Source organism: Bubalus bubalis, chromosome 11 (genome assembly GCF_019923935.1).
Source record: "Bubalus bubalis isolate 160015118507 breed Murrah chromosome 11, NDDB_SH_1, whole genome shotgun sequence".
Lineage (NCBI taxonomy): Eukaryota > Metazoa > Chordata > Mammalia > Artiodactyla > Bovidae > Bubalus > Bubalus bubalis.
In genome coordinates this window covers 94,537,591-94,558,580 of record NC_059167.1, presented here as the reverse complement: position 1 = coordinate 94,558,580, position 20,990 = coordinate 94,537,591, and the positions used below count along the sequence as shown (strand labels likewise).

General features: G+C 36.9%; 1 protein-coding gene across 1 annotated transcript in view; it reads left to right on the top strand.

Moving 5' to 3' along the window:
- The window catches only part of AGGF1 (angiogenic factor with G-patch and FHA domains 1), a 46,530-nt gene extending 28,503 nt beyond the window's left edge, over positions 1–18,027 (top strand). Inside the window, exons 9-14 of the mRNA XM_006051073.4 lie at positions 4,662–4,763; positions 5,934–6,099; positions 7,750–7,832; positions 12,480–12,607; positions 14,222–14,321; positions 15,551–18,027. Coding sequence (XP_006051135.3) covers positions 4,662–4,763; positions 5,934–6,099; positions 7,750–7,832; positions 12,480–12,607; positions 14,222–14,321; positions 15,551–15,751 — 780 coding nt within the window. The 3' untranslated portion in view covers positions 15,752–18,027. The remainder of the gene's footprint in view (positions 1–4,661; positions 4,764–5,933; positions 6,100–7,749; positions 7,833–12,479; positions 12,608–14,221; positions 14,322–15,550) is intronic.
- The last annotated feature ends 2,963 nt before the right edge of the window (positions 18,028–20,990 follow it).

Here is a 20,990-nt window from a genome sequence, read left to right as displayed (position 1 = left end):
TGAAAAAGAAAGGTTAATAGTCAATGTAGTAATGGTAGTGAACGTAATGCAGGTTGTTTATTCCATTACTTGAGAAAAAAAAATTCTCCATCAAAATTTGGGTGAACTAAAATAATGTTTAGTTTTTAACAGACTGGAGCAGGAGTAAACAATGTAGACTAAGTGTTAAGTAATACCTGTCTAGCACATATTTATTGAGTGAAGTCACTGTGCTGGATATTGTGGCAGTTCAAAATAAATCACACGAGGATTCAGGCTACTTTAGTGCAGAGTTACTTTGAGTCCATGGTATATTTCAACTCAAGAATCATCTATCCTCTACCACTCAAGGCTTTTTCTAGTTGATTTTACAGCTTTTCCTAGTTGATTTTCTAGTGGTTTCAGGAAAAAGAGCAGTTGGGTTTTTCAAAACAAACAAAAAGAACAGAGTTGCAGCCTAAGTTATAAGATTTAGCTATCAAAAGTCTTGTTTATCTTTTCTCTTTACTATATTTTCTATGGTTTTCCCCCTTCCCTTTTGTAAGTGTTATGTTTTTTTGACCTTTCATCAACCCCATTTTGTTTCTATTTAATGGATTATAATATGGTTCTAAACTATGTATTTTTTGTGATTTTTGTCTTTTTGGAATGAAATTTGTTTTTTCATTATTAGTTGAAAGTCTGATTATTTTACTTTGTTTGGGTTCACTCAGAGGGAAGGAAGTCCTTGTAATCTTAATTCAGACCAAATTATCTTCCTTTTTTACCTTCTCATGATCCTTGATTTTTCTGCCTCCAAACAAAACCCTGTCTATAACTTAAATAACAAAGACGTCTTTCTACTTCAGTCTGAAATGTAGGTAGTTCTCTGGTGGCATTTCTGCTTTTCCTTTCTTTGAAACAAACATGTCCACTGGTGGCGTAGGTAATTTGTTAGTTGTGTGAAATCAGTTTGACAGTATATATCACACCTATCCAGATATATGAAAAAGTTAAAGTAAAAAAACTCCAACATATTTCATATTAATATTAGGAGAAAAACAGAAACTAATATTTAACCAGTGGATAGGAGAGGACTTTCTAAGTTTAAAAAAAGAAACAAAATCACGGAAGACGAGGTAATTTTAAATAATTTAAGTTTGAAATTCTGTATATTAAGAAATAAATTTAAATGGCAGTCTAAGATAATCAGATCTGGTAAAATGTATATCCCTTATATTTTAAAAGCTCATACAAATTCATTTTTTTAAACCCCACTATGATACCAACAGGTAAATGAGTGAAGGACATAGCTAAGTAATTCACAGTAGAGGAAATATGCTTAACTTGTGAAAACTGTTCAATATTTGTAGTAATTCAAGAAATACAATTGAGAACAAAGTGTCAGTTTTCATTCATCCTGTTTATTAAATATCATTCCTATTGAGAGCATAATTTAGAAAGGTCTTTGGAATAAGGTTTCCAGTCATAAGATTTGAAATTATTTAAACTCTTTTATAGTTTTTCTAAACAACCCAATTGAAAGAAATGTATGAAGGACATGAAGAGAAAATTTACAGAAGATGAAACCCAAATGGCTAATAAATATAAGAAAAGATTTCAGCCTCACCTGTAATCAGGAAAATGCAAATTAAAACCACAGTAATGCAATTTAATTTCACACTTGATATGCTTGCAAAAGCTAAAAATTCTGACAATACAAAGTGTTATTTAAAACTGAATAGATCAATCGGAATTCTTATAGATTGATGTTGAGAGTATAACTTGGTCTAACCACTTTGGAAAATGATATGTGTGTGCTTAGTCATGTCTGACTTTTTGCGACTCCGTGGACTGTAACTCACCAGGCTCCTCTGTCCATGGGATTATCCCAGCAGCAATATTGGAGTGGGTTGCCATTTCCTACTCCAGGGGATCTTCCTGACCCAGGGATCAAACTTGCAGCTCCTGCAGCTCCTGCATTGGCAGATGGATTCTTTACCACTTGAGCCATCTGTGAAACCTGGAAAATCGTATGCTGCTGCTAAGTCACTTCAGTCGTGTCCGACTCTGTGCGACCCCATAGACGGCAGCCCACCAGGCTCTGCCGTCCTTGGGATTCTCCAGGCAAGAACACTGGAGTGGGTTGCCATTTCCTTCTCCAATGCATGAAACTGAAAAGTGAAAGTGAAGTCGCTCAGTTGTCTCCGACTCTTAGCGACCCCATGGACTGCAGCCCACCAGGCTCCTCTGTCCATGGGATTTTCCAGGCGAGAGTACTGGAGTGGGATGCCATTGCCTTCTCCGGGAAAATCGTATGGCAGTATCTAATAAAGTTTGTTCGCATGTAGATGGCTTAGCAGTTTCGTTTCTAAGGGTATACCCCCAGAAAAATCCTTGTATTGTCCACAGGAAGAGTGCATGGACAGGGTTGTTCATAGGAGCAGTTTGAAAAATAGTAAAACCTTGGGAAAAAACCTGGCTGTTGTCATTAGAAGAATATGTATTATAGCTTACGGTACAGCCACAGCTGCACTACAGCTAGATGGTATTAAGCCAAAGATGCAAGATAAAGGAGATAAATACTGTTCGTATACATTTGTTAAAGTTCATCAGACTGTTGGAGAAGGCAGTGGCACCCCACTTCAGTACTCTTGCTGGAAAATCCCATGGACGGAGGAGCCTGGTGGGCTACAGTCCATGGGGTCGTGAGGAGTCCAACACGACTGAGCAACTTCCCTTTCACTTTTCACTTTCATGCATTGGAGAAGGAAATGGCAACCCACTCCGGTGTTCTTGCCTGGAGAATCCGAGGGACGGAGGAGCCTGGTGGGCTGCTGTCTATGGGGTCGCACAGAGTTGGACACGACTGAAGTGACTTAGCAGCAGCAGCAGCAGCAGACTGTACATTTAAGACCTATGAATTTCCTGCCTATAAATTCTATCTCAATGAAAAGTTCATAGTGTGATTCGTAATTATATTAAGTTCCAAACAAAACAAAATGAACATATAATTTTTATGAATATATACGTACATGGTGAAAGTATAAAGAGGTGCATCATGATTAAATGAACATCAAACCTCTGAAAGGAAGGGTAGGGGATAGATAGAGTGAGGTACACATGGATGAATAATAATTTATTTTCTTTTAAGTATCTGAGGCAAATGTAGCAAATTGTATTAAAGCTGGGTCATGGGTAGACATTTTTCAATATAGTCTTTTTTTTTTTTTTTTTTTTAAATTTAATTTTATTTTTAAACTTTACATAACTGTATTAGTTTTGCCAAATATCAAAATGAATCCGCCACAGGTATACATGTGTTCCCCATCCTGAACCCTCCTCCTCCTCCCTCCCCATTCCATCCCTCTGGGTCGTCCCAGTGCACCAGCCCCAAGCATTTGAAACATTTTATAATAAGTTTATATTTATGAAAAATTTTAAAACCTTTATTGAGATACAGTCTATATGCGATATACAATTTACGCTTTGAAAGTACATAATTCACAGGTTTTTAGTGTATTCACAGTTGTGTAACCATCGCTGCAGTCCATTTTAGAGCATTTTCACCACTATGAAAACAAGTGTCGTACTCAGTACTAGTCCTTCCCCATTCCTTCCTCGCCTCCCACAGCCCTGGGCAGCCGCCAGTTTACTTTCTGTTTCTGTGGATTTGCCTGCTCTTCACATTTCATGTAAATGGAATCATATTAATAATACAGTATGTAGCCTTTTGTAACTAGCTTGTCTTCAAGATTCATCCATGTTGTAGCAAGTATCAGTACTTCATTTGTTTTTATTGCCAAATAATACTCCAGTGTTCAGACACACTATAGTATTTTGTTTATCTGTTCCTCAACTGTTAGACATTTGAATTGTTTCCATTTTGTTGGTTATTAAGAGTAATGCTGCTAAGTTTGTTAGGAACTGTAGTTTTCATTTCTCTTGATACCTATCTTGGAGTAGAATTGTTGAGTCATATGGTAACTCTCTGTTTAACATTTTGAGGAACTGTCAAACTTCCCCACAAAGCAGCTGCATCATTTTATGTAACCACCATCTATGTATTATTTACGGAATTTTAAATTAAATATTTTTGGAGCTCTATATCCAGTTAAATGTACATGTATTGAGTACGTGCCCAATATATGTGAAGCACTATATTATATACTAAGTGGTAAGCAAATTGTCAACTAAATGTAAGCAATAATTGTAAGCAGTACAGTGGCATTCAAATATACAGTAACTTTGTATAGTTTAAGTGTTATATAAACAAAGTGCTGTGGAGCAGGAGGGAGTGATTAGAGTGTTGAAAATTTGGAAACTCTGAGAAGTTGACCTTGAATATTTCAAATCACCTTTGTGTTAAAAATTTTTAATGATGTGAGCAACTATATTAGGTGAAAAATTATTTCAAACTATATATAGTATAATCTCAAGAATATTATAAAAGTAGAAAAGATAGGACACATACTAAGTTATTAATGGTAATTATAGGTGGAGTTACAGGTGGGTGACTTTTTCTCTTGCAGCCTTCTTATTTCTACCAGAAGCATTGTAATTCTTTTGTATTCAGAAAAAAAATGGATTAAGAATAATACAACTTAAATCATCAGAGTCTACTGCATTTTATCATGGAGAAAATATTATCTGTGGTTTAAAAAAGTATAATAATTTATAATTACCTGGTTTCTTTTTTTAAGTTTCATGCAGAAATTTATTTTGACCATGACTTACAAAGTTATGTCCTTGTGGATCAAGGCAGTCAGAATGGTACAGTTGTTAATGGAAAACAGATTCTTCAGGTGAGTGTATATTTATTAATTAAATACTTGCATATTCTTTTAAAAAACTGAACTGAAATATTTTATCCCTCAGGGCACAGTTATCATAGTGATTATACATATCATTTAGTTCAGATTGGTATTCAAGCCCAGATGTATTAATGTAGAAGAGAATTCTTAGAGCTGAAAAATATATACAAGTAGATACTTCTACTTCCCTGGTGGCTCAGACGGTAAAGCATCTGCGTACAATGTGGGAGACCTGGGTTCGATCCCTGGGTCGGGAAGATTCTCTGGAGAAGGAAATGGCAACCCACTCTAGTACTCTTGCCTGGAAAATCCCATGGACGGAGGAGCCTGGTAGGCTACCGTCTATGGGGTCGCAAAGAGTCGGACACGACTGAGCAACTTCACTAAGTAGATACTTAACTGCTAAGTTTTGCCTTCTAATTATGTATCTACGCCTTATTTTTAGAGATAAATGCATTTTAAAGCCATGCAAAGGAAGGTTATTCTTATAGCAACTTTAGGGGCTATTCTTTTTTGTGTGTTTTTTACTTTAAGCTGTTTTAACAGAAGTGTTAAATTGGAAAACTCCTTGAAAGCAGGGGCTATGTCTGTTCAGTTGACTCTTCTATCCCTAACATATAGCAGAGTGCTTAGCACCTAATAAGATAATATGTGGAGGGAGGGGAGGCAGGGAGGTCTTAGTTAGGGATAAAAAAAAAATATTTTATATTTGAAATAAAAATTATGAAATTATAAAAATTTCAATTGAAATTATAAAAATTGAAATAAAAATTATCAAGAGAAGAAGGAAAAAGGGAAATATGATGCAGTTTATCTCCTTAATACATCATCTTTTTGACTGTGATGATTATTCATTTTGGTAATAGATTGAAGTTTGGGTTGGATATTTCTTTGAGAGCATTGGGTATGGAGATGGGGAGATAATGGATTTTGATAATATAAAAATTAGAAGTTGGTCATTTCATCTGTCTTCTGCACTAATAGAATATTATATATCACCCTCATGTTTTGGAAATGGGTATGTATGCATATGTCTGTCTGTCTCATTGAGAACCATCTCAATATTTTTGGTTATAATCTTGACATTATGTACAGTAACCATAAAATAAATAATCATATGTAACTCTTGGATTTCTGTTTTATTATTTTTTTCCCCTTTAGCCCAAAACTAAGTGTGACCCGTATGTACTCGAGCATGGGGATGAAGTGAAGATCGGAGAGACTGTGCTGTCGTTTCACATTCACCCTGGCAGGGACACCTGTGACGGCTGTGAACCCGGGCAGGTTAGAGCTCACCTTCGTCTTGATAAGAAAGATGAGCTCTTTGGTATGTGAAACATACTGTTTATGCGTGTGATAACTTTTTAATTCTCAAAGTGTTCTAAAAAATGTATCCATAGCTACCAGCTTCATATCTAATTGATAGAATACTCTATTGAGATACATTTATATTTCAGTGAATACTATCAGATGAGGCTAGAATAATAACATGTTTTGAAATGTGAGACTTAGGTAGTAGATTAGGATTGCAGTTGATTTTTCTATGTAATAGTTTAGTTGTACTGTTACAGCAGTAGGTTACTTTCTGACCAGGAATGATAATTGATAGCTCTCCTGTTGCTAATCCAGTCTGTCGGCTTTTTATCTTTTTAATTATTTATTATTTGGCCGTGCCAGGTCTTAGGTGTGGCCCGCGGGCCCTTCCTTGCTGTATGCACGATGTGGGTCCCTGACCAGGAGTGAACCTGGCCCCCTGGATTGGGAGCACAGAGTCTTCGCACTGAACTAGCAGGGAAGCCCCAAGTGTGTAGGGCTTTGAAGCGCACTGCAGTGCTGGCTAACTGCCCCTCAGGGGTAACTGTGACAGCTGAATAAAGATGTGCTGTGTCAGTCACTAAGTTGTGCCCGGCTCCTTTGCAACCCCAGGGACTATAGCCCACCACGCTCCTCTGGACATGGGATTCTCCAGGCAAGAATACTCAAGTGGGTTGCCATTTCTTGCTCCAAAGGATCTTCCCGACCCAGGGATCAAACCCACCTCTCCTACACTGGCAGGTGGATTCTTTACCACTGAGCTACCTGGGAAGTCCAAGGTTCCTCTTTAACAGCTATTTACTGTTATAAAAAGTAATCCACAGTTAAACTTTGATGTAAAATAGTAACATAGAAAATAATAGGTTAAGGTATTAAGATACATTGGTTGGGGCGGATTCATTTTGATATTTGGCAAAACTAATACAATTATGTAAAGTTTAAAAATAAAATAAATTAAAAAAAAACAACAAAAAAAAACAAAAAAAAACCAAAATAACAAATATCACTACATAAAAAAAAAGAAAAAAGATATATTGGTTGATATGTCTGCTTTCCTAATTACAGTTTGTTGTATTATCTGTGTATATACCATTATTTTCTATAATAGTACTGTATAAGGTTGCTATCTTGTTAAAACTTTCTTATTTAAGGCTTTAAAAATGGAAAGAGATACTCTGAACTAGTAATTTTCCTTACATTATTTTTTCCTTTTAATGCTAACTAAATATGTTCATTATGTATTTTTTGTTTTCCTATATACTACATTATGAAAATGAGTAGGGCACACTACACAATAATGTGACTCTTGAATTCTATGTGCTTTCTTTTGCACAAACTTATGTTCTTTCAGAGAACTCACTATATTTCTACATCTGGGATACTATTACAGGAACCATATTGAAAAATTAAGATGTTCAGTATTTCTTTTAGTATCTAAACTGTAACATTCTTATACTCTTTGGGGTTTGATTTACTTTCCAATTAGATTTAATTACCAAAATGCTGAAAGGACATCATCACAGCCCAAGATATTTTTATATTAATTTATTTGAACTTTTTGTTAATCTGGAAATGGAATACTAGTACTATTAGTTTTTCATATTAAATAAACAGTATTATATCAAACTTAGTGTTTTTTTTAAAACTCAATTTTTCCTTTTAGTTGGTCCAGCACTAAGTAAGGAGGAAAAAGAGTTGGAAAGGAGGAAAGAATTAAAGAAAATACGAGTAAAATATGGTTTACAGGTAAGGAAGTTAAATATTGTTACATGTGCTAAACTGGGTGTCTGGTTTTGTGTAAAACTATCTTTAGATCAGCATGCTGTGCTGAGTCGCTCAGTCATGTCCCACTCTTTGCGACCCCATGGGCTGTTTGCAACCCTGTGGGCTGTAGCCCACCAGGCTTCTCTGTCCATGGGATTCTCCAGGCAAGAATACTGGAGTGGATTTCCAGGCCCTCCTCCAGGGGATCTTCCCAACCCAAGGATCGAACCCAGGTCTCCTGCATTGCAGGTGGATTCTTTACTGTCTGAGCCACCGGGGAAGCCCAAGAATACTGGAATGGATAGCCTATCCCTTCTCCAGCTGATCTTCCCAACCCAGGAATTGATCATTGCTCCTGCATTGCAGGCAGATTTTTGACCAGCTGAGCTACCAGGGAAGCCCTTAGATAAGCATAGTCAATTTTTATATATAAAAGAGAGGAGCTACTCGTAATTATTTTGAGATTCATGTAATTCCTGCTAGTTGTTTACTGTTTACTTCAACAACTGTTGAGATTGGAGTAGAAAAGTGATGACAATACTCTACATTTCAGTAGCCATTTCTAATTTTTAAAAAACTTACATTAAAATGATGCCATTGAAAAATATAGTCAGAGTGCTAATGCTGCCTGATTTCAAGACTTATTATAAACTCTTATAATAAAGACAGTAGCATTGGCAAAAAGAGAAACAAATATGTTGATGGACAGACTAATGAGTCCAGAAATAGACCTATATAGACAGACAGATGCATAGATAAATATGTATATGTGTATGTGTGTGTGTGTGTATGATTTTCAGCAAAGGTATAAAGACAGTTTCGTGTAGAAATGATAGTCTTTTTCCAACAAACAGTGCTGAACTAATTGGAAACCAGTCAACACAGTACATACCACAAAAAAAGCAGTAACAGCAGCCTTGATCCACACCTCATAACATACAAAAGTGAACTCAGAATGGACTATACATATACATGTAAAACTTAAAACTGTAAGACTTCTAGAACCAAACCTTAAAAAAAGAGTTAGGCAAAGAATTTTTAGATATTTAACACTAAAAGCACAATCCTTAAAACCACAAATTGTACTCCTCCAAAATTTCTGTTCTTCCAAAGATGTTGTTAAGAGAATGAAAAGATAAGCCACAGACTGGCAAAAATATTTGTAAATCATGTATCCAATGAAGTTTACAAAGAACTCTCAAAATTCAATAAAGGAAAACAATTTAAAAATGAGCAAATGATTTGAATAGACACTTCACCAAAGCAGTCGGCAGTTATGAAAAGATGTTTAGTATCATTAGTTACTAGGGAAATGCAAATTAAAACCGTTTAAGACTATATTGTGTTGCTGGCATGTGGAAGAGCTGGAACTCTCATACAGTGCTGATGAGACTACACATGGTACAGCGGCTTTGGTCAAGAGTTTAACACTTTGTCTAAAAGTTCTGGGGACACCTACTATATGAGGCACCATTCTGGTTCAAAGCATTCACCCAAGGGAAGTGAAAACATACGTTCATTCAAAGACTGGGGAACAGGTGGTCACAACAGCTTTTTTCCTAATAGCCAAAACTGGAAAAAAACTCGTGTCCATCATTAATGGATACACTATGTTAAATGTGTATGTTAAACACTCCTAACAATAAAAAAAGGAAACAAACATAGGCTATTAATACAGATTACAACGTAGATGGATCTCAAAATGATTATGCTGAGTGAAAGCCAGGCAAAAAGAGTACAGATGACTATGGAACAATACAGGGATTAGCTGTGCCGAGTCTCACCTCGGTTGAAACATCTTCATGTCTGTACTCAGCCCTCTGTAACTAGAGTTCGTCTGTATCTGGTGTTCTTCATCTGCAGATTCAACCAATTACAGATAGGGTAGTACTGTCATATTTACCAGTGGAAAAAAAATCTGTGTATCAGTGGACCTGCAAAGTTCAAATTCATGTTGTTTAAGGATCAACTGTACATACTATGGACTTCAGTTCTATAAAATTCTAGGAAAGCAAACTAATTATCGTGGCAGATCAGTGGTTGCCTGGATACAGGAGAGGAAGGATGCACAGGCAGAGGGTCTGGAGGGATGGATTATAAAACAAGGACAGGGATACTTTTGTGGGAGATGAATATCTGTTATCCTAATTGCGATGGTTTCATAAGTGTATCAGTTCAGTTCAGCCGCTCAGTCGTGTCCAGCTCTGTGTGACCTCATGGACTGCAGCACGCCAGGCCTCCCTGTCCATCACCAACTCCAGGAGCTTGCTCAAACTCATGTCCATTGAGTCGGTGATGCCATCCAACCATCTCATCCTCTGTCGACCCCTTCCTCTCCTGCCCTCAATCTTTCCCAGCCTCAGGGTCTTTTCCAATGAGTCGGTTCTTCACATCAGGTGGCTAAAGTATTGGAGTTTCAGCTTCAGCATCAGTCCTTTCAATGAATATTCAGGACTGATTTCCTTTAGGATGGACTGGTTGGATCTCCTTGCAGTCCAAGGGACTCTCAAGAGTCTCCTCCAGCGCCACAGTTCAAAAGCATCGATTCTTTGGCGTTCAGCTTTCTTTATAGTCCAGCTCTCAGATCCATACGTGACTCCTGGGAAAACCATAGCTTTGACTAGATGGGCCTTTGTTGGTAAAGTAATGTCTCTGCTTTTTAATATGCTGTCCAGGTTGGTCATAGCTTTTCTTCCAAGGAGCAAGCGTCTTCTAATTTCGTGGCTGCAGTCACCATCTGCAATGATTTTGGAGCCCCCAGAAATAAAGTCTGTCAATGTTGCCATTGTTTCCCCATATATTTGCCAAAAAGTGATGGGACCAGATGCCATGATCTTAAGTTTTCTTAATGTTGAGATTTAAGCCAACTTTTTCACTCTCCTCTTTCACTTTCATCAAGAGGCTCTTTAGTTCTTCGCTTTCTGCCATAAGGGTGGTGTCATCTGTGTATCTGAGGTTACTGATATTTCTCCCAGCAATTTTGATCCCAGTTTGTGCTTCATCAAGCCTGGCATTTCGCCTGATGTACTCTGCATGTAAGTTAAATAAGCAGGGTGACAATATACAGCTTTGATGCACTCCTTTCCCGATTTGGAACCAGTCTGTTGTTCCATGTCCAGTTTTAAGTTCATAAGTGTATACAAATCTCAAAAGTATCTAATTGTACACTTCATGTATAATTTATTGTTTGTTAATTATGTATCAAAGCAGTTAAAAATTACCATTTAATTCTATAATAGAGCAAGAAAGTAATTAATATTGCCAGTTTACATTGGAGAAAGTAGATCTGGTCACCCAGCTACTAAATGATAGAGCTAGATACAGAATTGTAGGTTTTAAGTGTATTTGTCCAGTGCTTTTTATACTTTATGAAGGTATCAGAGAAGATGCTGCCAAAATTTTTCTGCAAAATTGTATTTTTTATTGTTACTATTGTACTAAAGGAGAAATCATAATAGAAAAAAATGTCAAGAGGTTAATTTTGGAGGAAAGTAGAAGATCTATAAGGAGAGAATAAAATGTTTTCTCAAAATTTTAGCTCAATTTCTGCATCATTTTCTGAGGGAGGTTTTAGGATTGGTGGTTCTTCATTTATCTGTTTTGAAAGCAAAATTAAGTAAAAACTTCTGTGCTGCTTTCCTTACATTGCTCTAGCAGTCTGTAGTGTGTTTTTTGGTGAATGTTTTTTATACTTTTTATATGTGCATGCTTAGTCATGTCCAACTCCTGGCAACCCTATGGACTCTTACGACCCTATGGACTGTAGCCCACCAGGCTCCTCTGTCCATGGGATTTTCCAGGCAAGAATACTGGAGTGGGTTGCTATTTCCTACTCCAACTTTTTATATAAAGGTTAGCAAACAGTAACAAAAAGGAAGATAATTCCTCTTTGAAACCCCACGCTGAACTGCCTCTTTTGTGCCACTGGCTTGTCTTGGGCATACCTTTATTGTTGAACCAGTATGCTGAAGATTGTATGTCTGCACTTGAGGATTATAAATTTCTTTGCATTCTACCACCTTACATAGAGCTTAACTTACTCTTTACTCAGTAATTTTTGTTGAGTGACTGATTAATCATATAGTGAGGCTGTATTGAAGTAAAAAGCTATTATTGTTGCCATTGTAAAAGAGTTTTGTCTTTTATCTATTTTTTAAAAGACTTTCTACATTTTTCCCTTTTAAGGAACAGTATCAAGACTTTTTAAATCTTTTGAAACTTTCAGTTCCTTAGAGAAAAGGAGAAATAGCTTTTTTCCCAAACCCCAGGGGTTCCTCTATGTTTCTTTTCATACTGGTAGTCATATGAAAATATGAATACATATCATTAATTCAAAATATACTGTATTTTTTTTTACTATATTTTTATATAATTACATATTATAATTTATATGTGGTTTATATTATCTTGTATATACAATTTATATTGTAGCACAACTTGATAATAAACATTTTAAAGGGGATAGACTAAAAGTATTAGTAGCATAATTGTCTTAATTTGTATCATGTCTTAATTTATATCATGACTTATTTAATAGAGACCACATTGAACCATATTCACTAAGCAAGGCAAATATACAAACATTTTTTAAATTTTGTTTTCCTCAATGAATATTTCATGTTTATAAAGAACACAGACTATGAAGATGAAAAGACATTGAAGAATCCAAAATATAAAGACAGAGCTGGAAAACGTAGGGAGCAGATTGGAAGTGAAGGAACTTTCCAAAGAGATGATGCTCCTGCATCTGTTCATTCGTAAGTATTAAATTTTAGTTGCTTGAAAAAGTCTTTGTACCATAATCACACTCATAGGACAAATCTGATTTATAGGACTATGGAAGTTCTGTTTACATTTTCCTCTAATATTGGTATTCTGCTATTCCCTGGAAAATTACTGATTGTATACATGAATATGGATGCATACATATTTATCACATATAAACTTACACACACACACACACACACACACATGTATATGCATAAGTCACATTCTAGCCACCCAACTGAGTGACCATACGTTTATATACTGTGTATTTAGAAGGCTGGGCTAGTAAGAAATTGGTAATAGACTGATACTTTTAACAGTTATTTACTCAACTGCTTGTGTTCTTGACCCTGAAATACTATTTTTCTTACTTATTTTTGATTTAGTTCTTTCCTCTTGGTTAAGTAGCATTGATAAACATGAAAACTGTAATTTTGAAACCTACAATATGATTATAGTTCTACATTTAATCGTATATTAGCTACATTTTTTTCTCAATATAAATTCTAGGTTTAGGTATTTAAATTTTTCATGTAGAGCTAGCAATTATTAAAATTTGACTTAATATCATATTTTATTGGCTCTAAGATATATTATTTGGATAGAATTTTATGGTTACATATAATAGCAATTTTTTCATAATGGTACATAAACTAACAGTGCATCTTTGAATTTATGGAGTCAGATTTTATGAAATACAATATTTTAGACTACATATACCAAGCAACTTGACAAATATTTTCAAGGTTTAATATTTTTGAAATAATTGCTGGACAATACAAAGATTACATTACAGTTAATAAATAATGAAATACATTGGTCTGGTATTGCTTCGTCTATTTTTATTGAAGAGCTAATTTGACATTTTGTAGAATTGAAAAGACAATGTGATAGAACATAAAATTAAAATACCCTTATATTAGACCATAAAACCATAAAACAAAATGCAACTAGTTAATGAAAGGTTTACTTTCATTTTAACTTTTTAAATTGATGTTAAATTCACAAATGTTAAGTATCAATATCAATGATGTAAGATTAACACATTGTAGAACCCAGTCTTGGTCAAGAAATAGAAAACCCTGAGTAACCCCAGAAGCCTGGCCTCCTAGTGTCCCCTCTGAGTCACCATCCCTCTCTCCTCCCCAGAAGTGACTCTTATACTGACTTGCAGCAGTTCCAGAGTAATTTTACTTAATTTTTAATTTTAAGTATATGGAGTAATTTAGTGTTTATTTTGGGTCTGTATTCTTTTCATCCAGCATTACTTGTGAGGTGCATTTTATTTTCATTGCTCTATATTCTCCTGTATAGATATGACACAATTTATCCACTTTACCACTGATGGACATCTGAATTATTTCTAATTTGTGGTGATTGTTAGATTTGGCTGCAGAAATTCTTGTCCATGTCTTTTTGGTGCACCATATACATGCTTTTCTGTTTAGTACATGTAGGATTAGGGTTTGTCTGTCTTCAACTTTATTAGGGAAAGCCAAGTAGTTTTCTAAAGTAGTTGTACCAATTATTTTTAATTCTTTAGTTTATTATAAATGTGATTTAAATGGTCTCAAAATCAACTATCATCTTAATTTTCTCTAAAGTGAAATTACTGATAGCAATAAAGGTCGGAAGATGTTGGAGAAGATGGGATGGAAGAAAGGAGAGGGCCTAGGGAAGGACGGTGGAGGCATGAAAACTCCGGTAAGACTTGTGGTTTCTTTCATTCGTTACTCTTGTAACAGATATATTTACTGTATACTTACTATATGCTAGGCATTGCTCTAAGTGCTAGGAGTATGGTAGCAAGCAAAGAGACATGGTAACTACCTTTGCGGCAATCACAATTACCAAATTTTTGTGTTTATGATCTGTTTTGTTTTTAGGAAGCCTCTTAGAGACTTCCTAAACCTCTAAATAATCAGTGTTTTTTTCCTGAGCCAGAAGTTCTTCTGTGCCTTTTATTTTCAATGGCTTTGTTTACTGTGCCTTGTCCTAACATGCAGGAACAATCAAGTGTTACCTTACGAACAGTCAGATTCTGTACTAGCTGGAGAATCCGTTTTAGGTTCAAGATTCAGAGCATGTAACAGGCAATAGAGTGAATCCTGTCTAGAAAACAATACAGTGGTTCAATTCTGCAGTCCCATGGTTCATTGGCGGTTCAGATTCTCTTTCACAGAAACCTTACAAGGTAGTAATACGACCAGAGAACATTCTTGATAATGACTTGGCACCTAAAAAAATAATGGAAGATTTAATATAAATCCTTTCATTGGCGGTACAGAGGAAAGAACACGGGTTTTGCAGTCAGGTTAGAGTGTGGGCTCTCTCACTTGCTGTACGACTTAGGGCACATTTGGACTTCAGTTTTCATCTGTTAAAATGGGGATAATGAGAACTTTTTCAGAAATATCTGAAAATAAAGCCCCTAGCTTGATGTCTGACATACATTAGACACTCAGTAATTTGTGGCTTTTAATGGTTCTCAAAATAATGAGAAGTCCCCCCCTCCTTTTATGAAAACAAACTTCATGAGTCAGAGGTCTAACTTATCCTTCACTTACTTAGGTGAGGCTCAGACTGTAGGTTTACATACATCCATTGCTTTTACTTGTGATTAGAGTAGATGACAGATTGATTCTGCAGCATCTCAGTGAAATACGGTGATTGCTGTTTAAGGACTACTCTGTTTTATTATAGAGTCCACTGTTCTTATTGATAAGCAAGACAGTGTAGAAAAATGAGTGTAAGTCCCACGTATCACCATGTATGTAATATCCCTGTATGTATTTGATGCATTTGACAGTTTTTTCTTATGCATCAATCTTTTCTAATTCAAAGAATTAAAGTTGAAAGTCTCAGATTGGATAAAGCAGCTCTCAGTGTGTTTAGGTGCTGCAGTAAGTTCTCTTTTCAACTTTTGGTAACAGATCCAGCTTCAGCTTCGGCGAACACATGCAGGCTTGGGGACAGGCAAGCCATCTTCAATTGAAGATGTTCAGCTTCTCCAAAACAAGAGCAAAAAGAACTGGGAGAAAGCACGAGAGAGGTTTGCTGAAAATTTCCCGGAAGCTAAATCTCAAAAAGATGCACCAGGGACTGTGCCTTGGGTCAAAGGGACTGTAGAGTGAAGGTCAGTCATAGAACACAATTAACCTTTTTTATAGAGTTTGGAAACTCTTGTATAATTGCAGAAATTTCCCCTCAAAAAGAGTCAGTGGCATGAGGGAACTGTGTCAGTTTACCCCTCATGATTCAAAAATTTGTAATAAAGTGTGGTTTGCAGAGCTTTTAAAAAACATTTTTCAAAACTAATAAATAGTGACTGAATCAAGTTATGCTGTGAGTGGACTAAAGTTCACGGGACATGGATGGGCTTATCAAACTTTGTTATTTTATTTCGTCATTTGCAAGACCCATATAAACAACTAGCCATATAAGCAAAATTCATGTAACCACTAACTTAAATGTACATTTGTCTTTGTCTCCTTATATTCATTATTGTAAGATGCATAACAGAAGAAACACCAAAAGTTTATAAAAACAACCTGACTGTATGCATCCTTGTTTATACCCTTTAGAACCTAGATAGAAAATGTTGAAAAACATAGGTAGTGGTGTATACATTATATTTGAAATAACTCAAGACATATTATTGAAGAACTAATGAGCAGGTGACATGTAGAAAATCAGTCTTCCATTGTTTTCTTCTGTGAAGAATCTGTGGATTTGTATTATATATTAAGCATTTACATTTGGTTTGTTTCATAGCTAAAATGTGAACAGTTGGGTACAGTATTGAAATATTCAATGTGCTAGTGTTTGTAGTTTTGATAAATCCCATTGCTGGCAATGGAGTCATGCCAGGAAAATTTGATTTCTACTGCAAAAGGATTAGAGACTTCCCTGGTGGCTCAGACGGTAAAGCGTCTGCCTACAATGCAAGAGACCTGGGTTCGATCCCTGGGTCGGGAAGATCCTCTGGAGAAGGAAATGGCATCCCACTCCAGTACTCTTACCTGGAAAATCCCATGGATGGAAGAGCCTGATAGGCTACAGTCCATGAGGTCGCAGAGTCAGACACAAATGAGCGACTTCCCTTGCTTCCTTACCTAGCCAAGGCTCCAAACTCAACATGTTTATTGAAAATATCTTCAGATGCAATAAAAACATTATAACATCAAAAAAATAATTCATTGAACCAATAATTTAAACATTCTGGTCTGCTTTGAACTCAAGACCAGGCAGAATTTCCCTCTGAAAACTGGCAGCACAGCGATGAGAGGAGATCAGCTCGGGTCTGGGGAGGCTGCAGTGCGGCTTTCTGAGCGCAGGTGTCACTGCGCTGCCGGTTATTGCAGCTTTTCCCTTTGTGGTCGACTTTTCTGTCAGCTTTTTGCTGGGAAATCAATGCTGAAACTGATCTTTTATCACAGTGAATATAAACTATAGCTCTGTCATCTACTATACTGAAATGTCTTCAAGATACAGAAAAAGGAAAGGAAAATTCTGGGGAAAAAAGTATGCAATAGGGAAGATAATTCAGAAAGAAAAGCTACCTGTTGGAATTTCTAATCTTAATGGTAGAGGGTACTTAAGAAGAAGGAGGAGTGTGGAAAGAAAATGTATTACTATAGATGAGACATATGACCAAATTTCTCAAGTCACTGCAGATGGGAAAATCAGAGATCCTATAACTCCAAATTTGGATTAAGTATTTTCCTGTATCCTTTCTGCCCACTTACATACCCTAACACACACACACACAAACACACATGGCCACATACATACCCTAACACACACACATACCACACACTTGGCCACTTTCATACCCTAACGCATACACACACACACAAGACCTGGAGGCAATAGGAATGTCCTGGATTATTTTCTCTAGAGTAGAAAAATTACTCGTGTAAACATGGTTCTGATACTGGTGCCCTGTATACAGGTGACAATATAGGACCTTCAGAGTGAACTTGCTTCTGATAGATCTCACTCACTGGTTAGTATACAGTTGTATATATAATATTTCCCACTTTATTATTAGATTGTAGAAAACTTTTTCATTGTTTTCCTTTGTTAAGAAAATGGAAACTTGAAAATGGTGATAAAAAATTGATATATATGTGATATTTGCATTATTAAAACCCTTTGCAGATCTAAAGTCTCAGGGCTACACTGTATACTGGTTAAAGCACTGAATAATGTCTGGTTCTATTTCTACTTGTGAAATGAGAATAATATTTAACTCACATGTTTGTTTTGAATAAAAAATGAGAAAATGTATATAAAAGCACTTTGTAAATTATGAAAGTAGTACAAATGTGAGCTTCTGTTTGTTTAGAAGCATAAATGTGGATTATGTACAATTTGAATTATACATAAAATTGTTTTGTGTCTAATATTTAAAATTATAGTTTATTTACACAGTATAAATTCAGTAATTTAATAGCCTTTAAGTGTTTGTTTAAAGTGAAGCTGCGAGTTGCTGAATTTTGAGAATTCTAACATATTTTGCCAGAACATGAGAAGTTGGCAAAATTGAGAACAGAAGATACCGTCACCATTATAGTAAAATAACAGAAATTGTCTTCTAAATTAAATAGCTAAGAAGCACTTTTTCTCAAAAAGGGAGGGCTTTTATTTTTCTTCTGTTTAATTTATTCTAGTTGTGAACTTACGAAGTTATGGTTCACCCAATTAAAATACCTCCTAGTTTTTCATGTAAAAGATTATTTCTTAATATGGCACATTTTCAAAGAGCAGCCAAAAGAAGACATAAATTTACACTGAGGAGAAGAAGTGTCAGAGATTGTGTACAGAGGCCATCCTGTTGAGTTGCAGGGCAGAGGGCTGTGCTGGGCAGGGAGCCAGAAAGGCGTTTCTGGACCCAGCACCTGAAGGTTCTCAGGGACTGTTGAAAGTGTCTTCCCCATTGTGTTCTAAGTGTGCTTCTTATTTTTTAGGGCATCACTTATGTCTCTGCTATGAATCTTTAAAACATTTCATTTTACTTTTTTCAGGCTTTAAAGTGGAAATATATTTGCATTCTTTAAAATGAGTCAGTGTTTACCTGTGTGTCTATGTGAATCAGGGCCCAGGCTTTTTTCTTTGTCTTTCTGCTTTACTATTCTTAGTTCTGGCTTATGTCCTTATAATTGCAAAATGACTTTTGAAACTCCAGTCATCACATTCAAGTCCAAAACAGGGGAAAGAGCAGTATTCCTGTTGTTTCTCCTTTATCAGGAAAGCAAAAGCGTACTCAGAAACTCTCATAACAGACTTCTCCTTGGGGTCATTAGCCAGAACCTGGTAACATGACTGCCCATGGCCCCAGGGGAAGTTGGAAAGGTGGCAACAGGATGGTCTCTGTTGCCTTCAGCCAGTGGTGAGCCGTCACAAGGTGGAACATGTTGCTGTTCGAACAAAATCAGGCCTCGGTGAGCAAGGCAGAAGGAGGTCAGTGACTACTGAATGGGCAGTGACTGAGATAACCCAAGTGCCAATCAGTGGTGACTGGGGGGTTGGTTAAATGGTAATGCAGGCCCACCATGTAATACTGTAGCCATTCAGGTGAGTAAGATAGAACTGTCTATATCATGATGGAGAAGAATATTCTTACTACATTGCTGATTTTAGAAAAGTATGTAAAGCATAATCCCACTTAAAAATGTATATAAGGGTCATATCAAATTATTAATTACCCCTAGAGTGAGCAGATTTTCACTTTTTTATTATTTCTATATTTGAACTTTAACGCAGATAAAACCCTGAGAAGGCGATGACACCCCACTCCAGTACTCTTGCCTGGAAAACCCCATGGACGGAAGAGCCTGGTGGGCTGCAGTCCATGGGGTCGCTGAGGGTCAGACACGACTGAGCAACTTCACTTTCACTTTTCAGTTTCATGCATTGGAGAAGGAAATGGCAACCCACTCCAGTGATCTTGCCTAGAGAATCCCAGGGACTGCGGAGCCTGGTGGGCTGCCATCTATGGGGTCGCACAGAGTCGGACACGACTGAAGCGACTTAGCAGCAGCAGCAGCAGATAAAACCTGTATTGTTAACTGTGCGTACTCAGAGACATTATAGTAAGTAGGAATATAACACTAGGAAGTGGAGAGGCCTTCAGGGCACAAGCCCAGGTGTTTTCCTTATGCTCATACACCCAATTTCATTTACCATCTGTACTCCCATGGCTTCCAGGTTGTCTTAGCCAAGATACGTATCCAAGCAGCTTATTCAAGATGGAACCCAGAGTCTTCTCCAAACCTGATGTTTTCCAGTTTACTCTCGGCAAGCAGCATCATCTACCCAGTTATGCAAGTCAGAACCTAGCAGGCAACCTCCATTTCACTCCACACCCTTGTCCCTCTCCCCCTTGACTTCCAGTATATTGAGTCAGTTCACTGTCACTATTCACCCGGATTATTCCACTAGCTTCCTAACTTGCCTCCCTGCAGTCACTCCTTCCCTCTAGTCCGTCTTCCACTCTGCAGAACATAGTGTCTTCACAACTCTCTATTCATCATCTTCTGCTTAAATCCTTGCATGGCTTTCCATTACTCTGAGGACAGAAACAAAAACCCTAGACCCTAGGTCCCCAGCTGGCCTAGCCACTGCCAGCCTCTCCAGTCCTGTCTTGGGCTGCCCTCCTGCTCATTCTCTGGGCTTTTTCTCAGTTCCTCAAACATGCCATGTCCTCTCTCATCCCAGGGCTGCCTATATGTTGTTCTATCTGGAATGCTAACTGCCCGTTTACCTAGTTAACTTTGACATGTTCTTTAGCTCTCTGCTAATGGATTCTTCTACAGAGATGGCTCCCTTGTCTCCTGAGATTAATTGTCTTTGGTTCATGTTCTTGAAAATCCAGATGTGTTTCATTTAGACTACTTAACTTGGGTTCACAGCTAAGTATTAGTGTGATTCGTATATTTGTCTGTCCATGTGAGCAAGATTTTGGTTTTCCTCAGAACCCATTCCTAGTGCCTTGCACCATACACTTACACACACAGAAGAGGTGCCTGGCATCATACACCATGGACGCATAGAAGGGGAAGAGCAGGTTGGGTTTGAGGAACCACAAGTGGTTTGGTATCAATGGAGGTTTATGTGACTGAGGAAATGGAAGAAATCGAGGCTACAAGAGAAGGTAAAGCAAAAGCTTTCAAGCCATTTTGACCATGATCTGCGTTAAGAAATACAGTTTATGTCACAGCTCACTACATGAGGGTCTGTATGTGCATATATAACAGGTTTTATAGATACCAATACTAGGGCTTTCCTGATAGCTCGGTTGGTAAAGAATCTGCGTGCACAATGCAGGAGACTCTGGTTCGATTCCTGGGTGGGGAGGATTCACTGGAG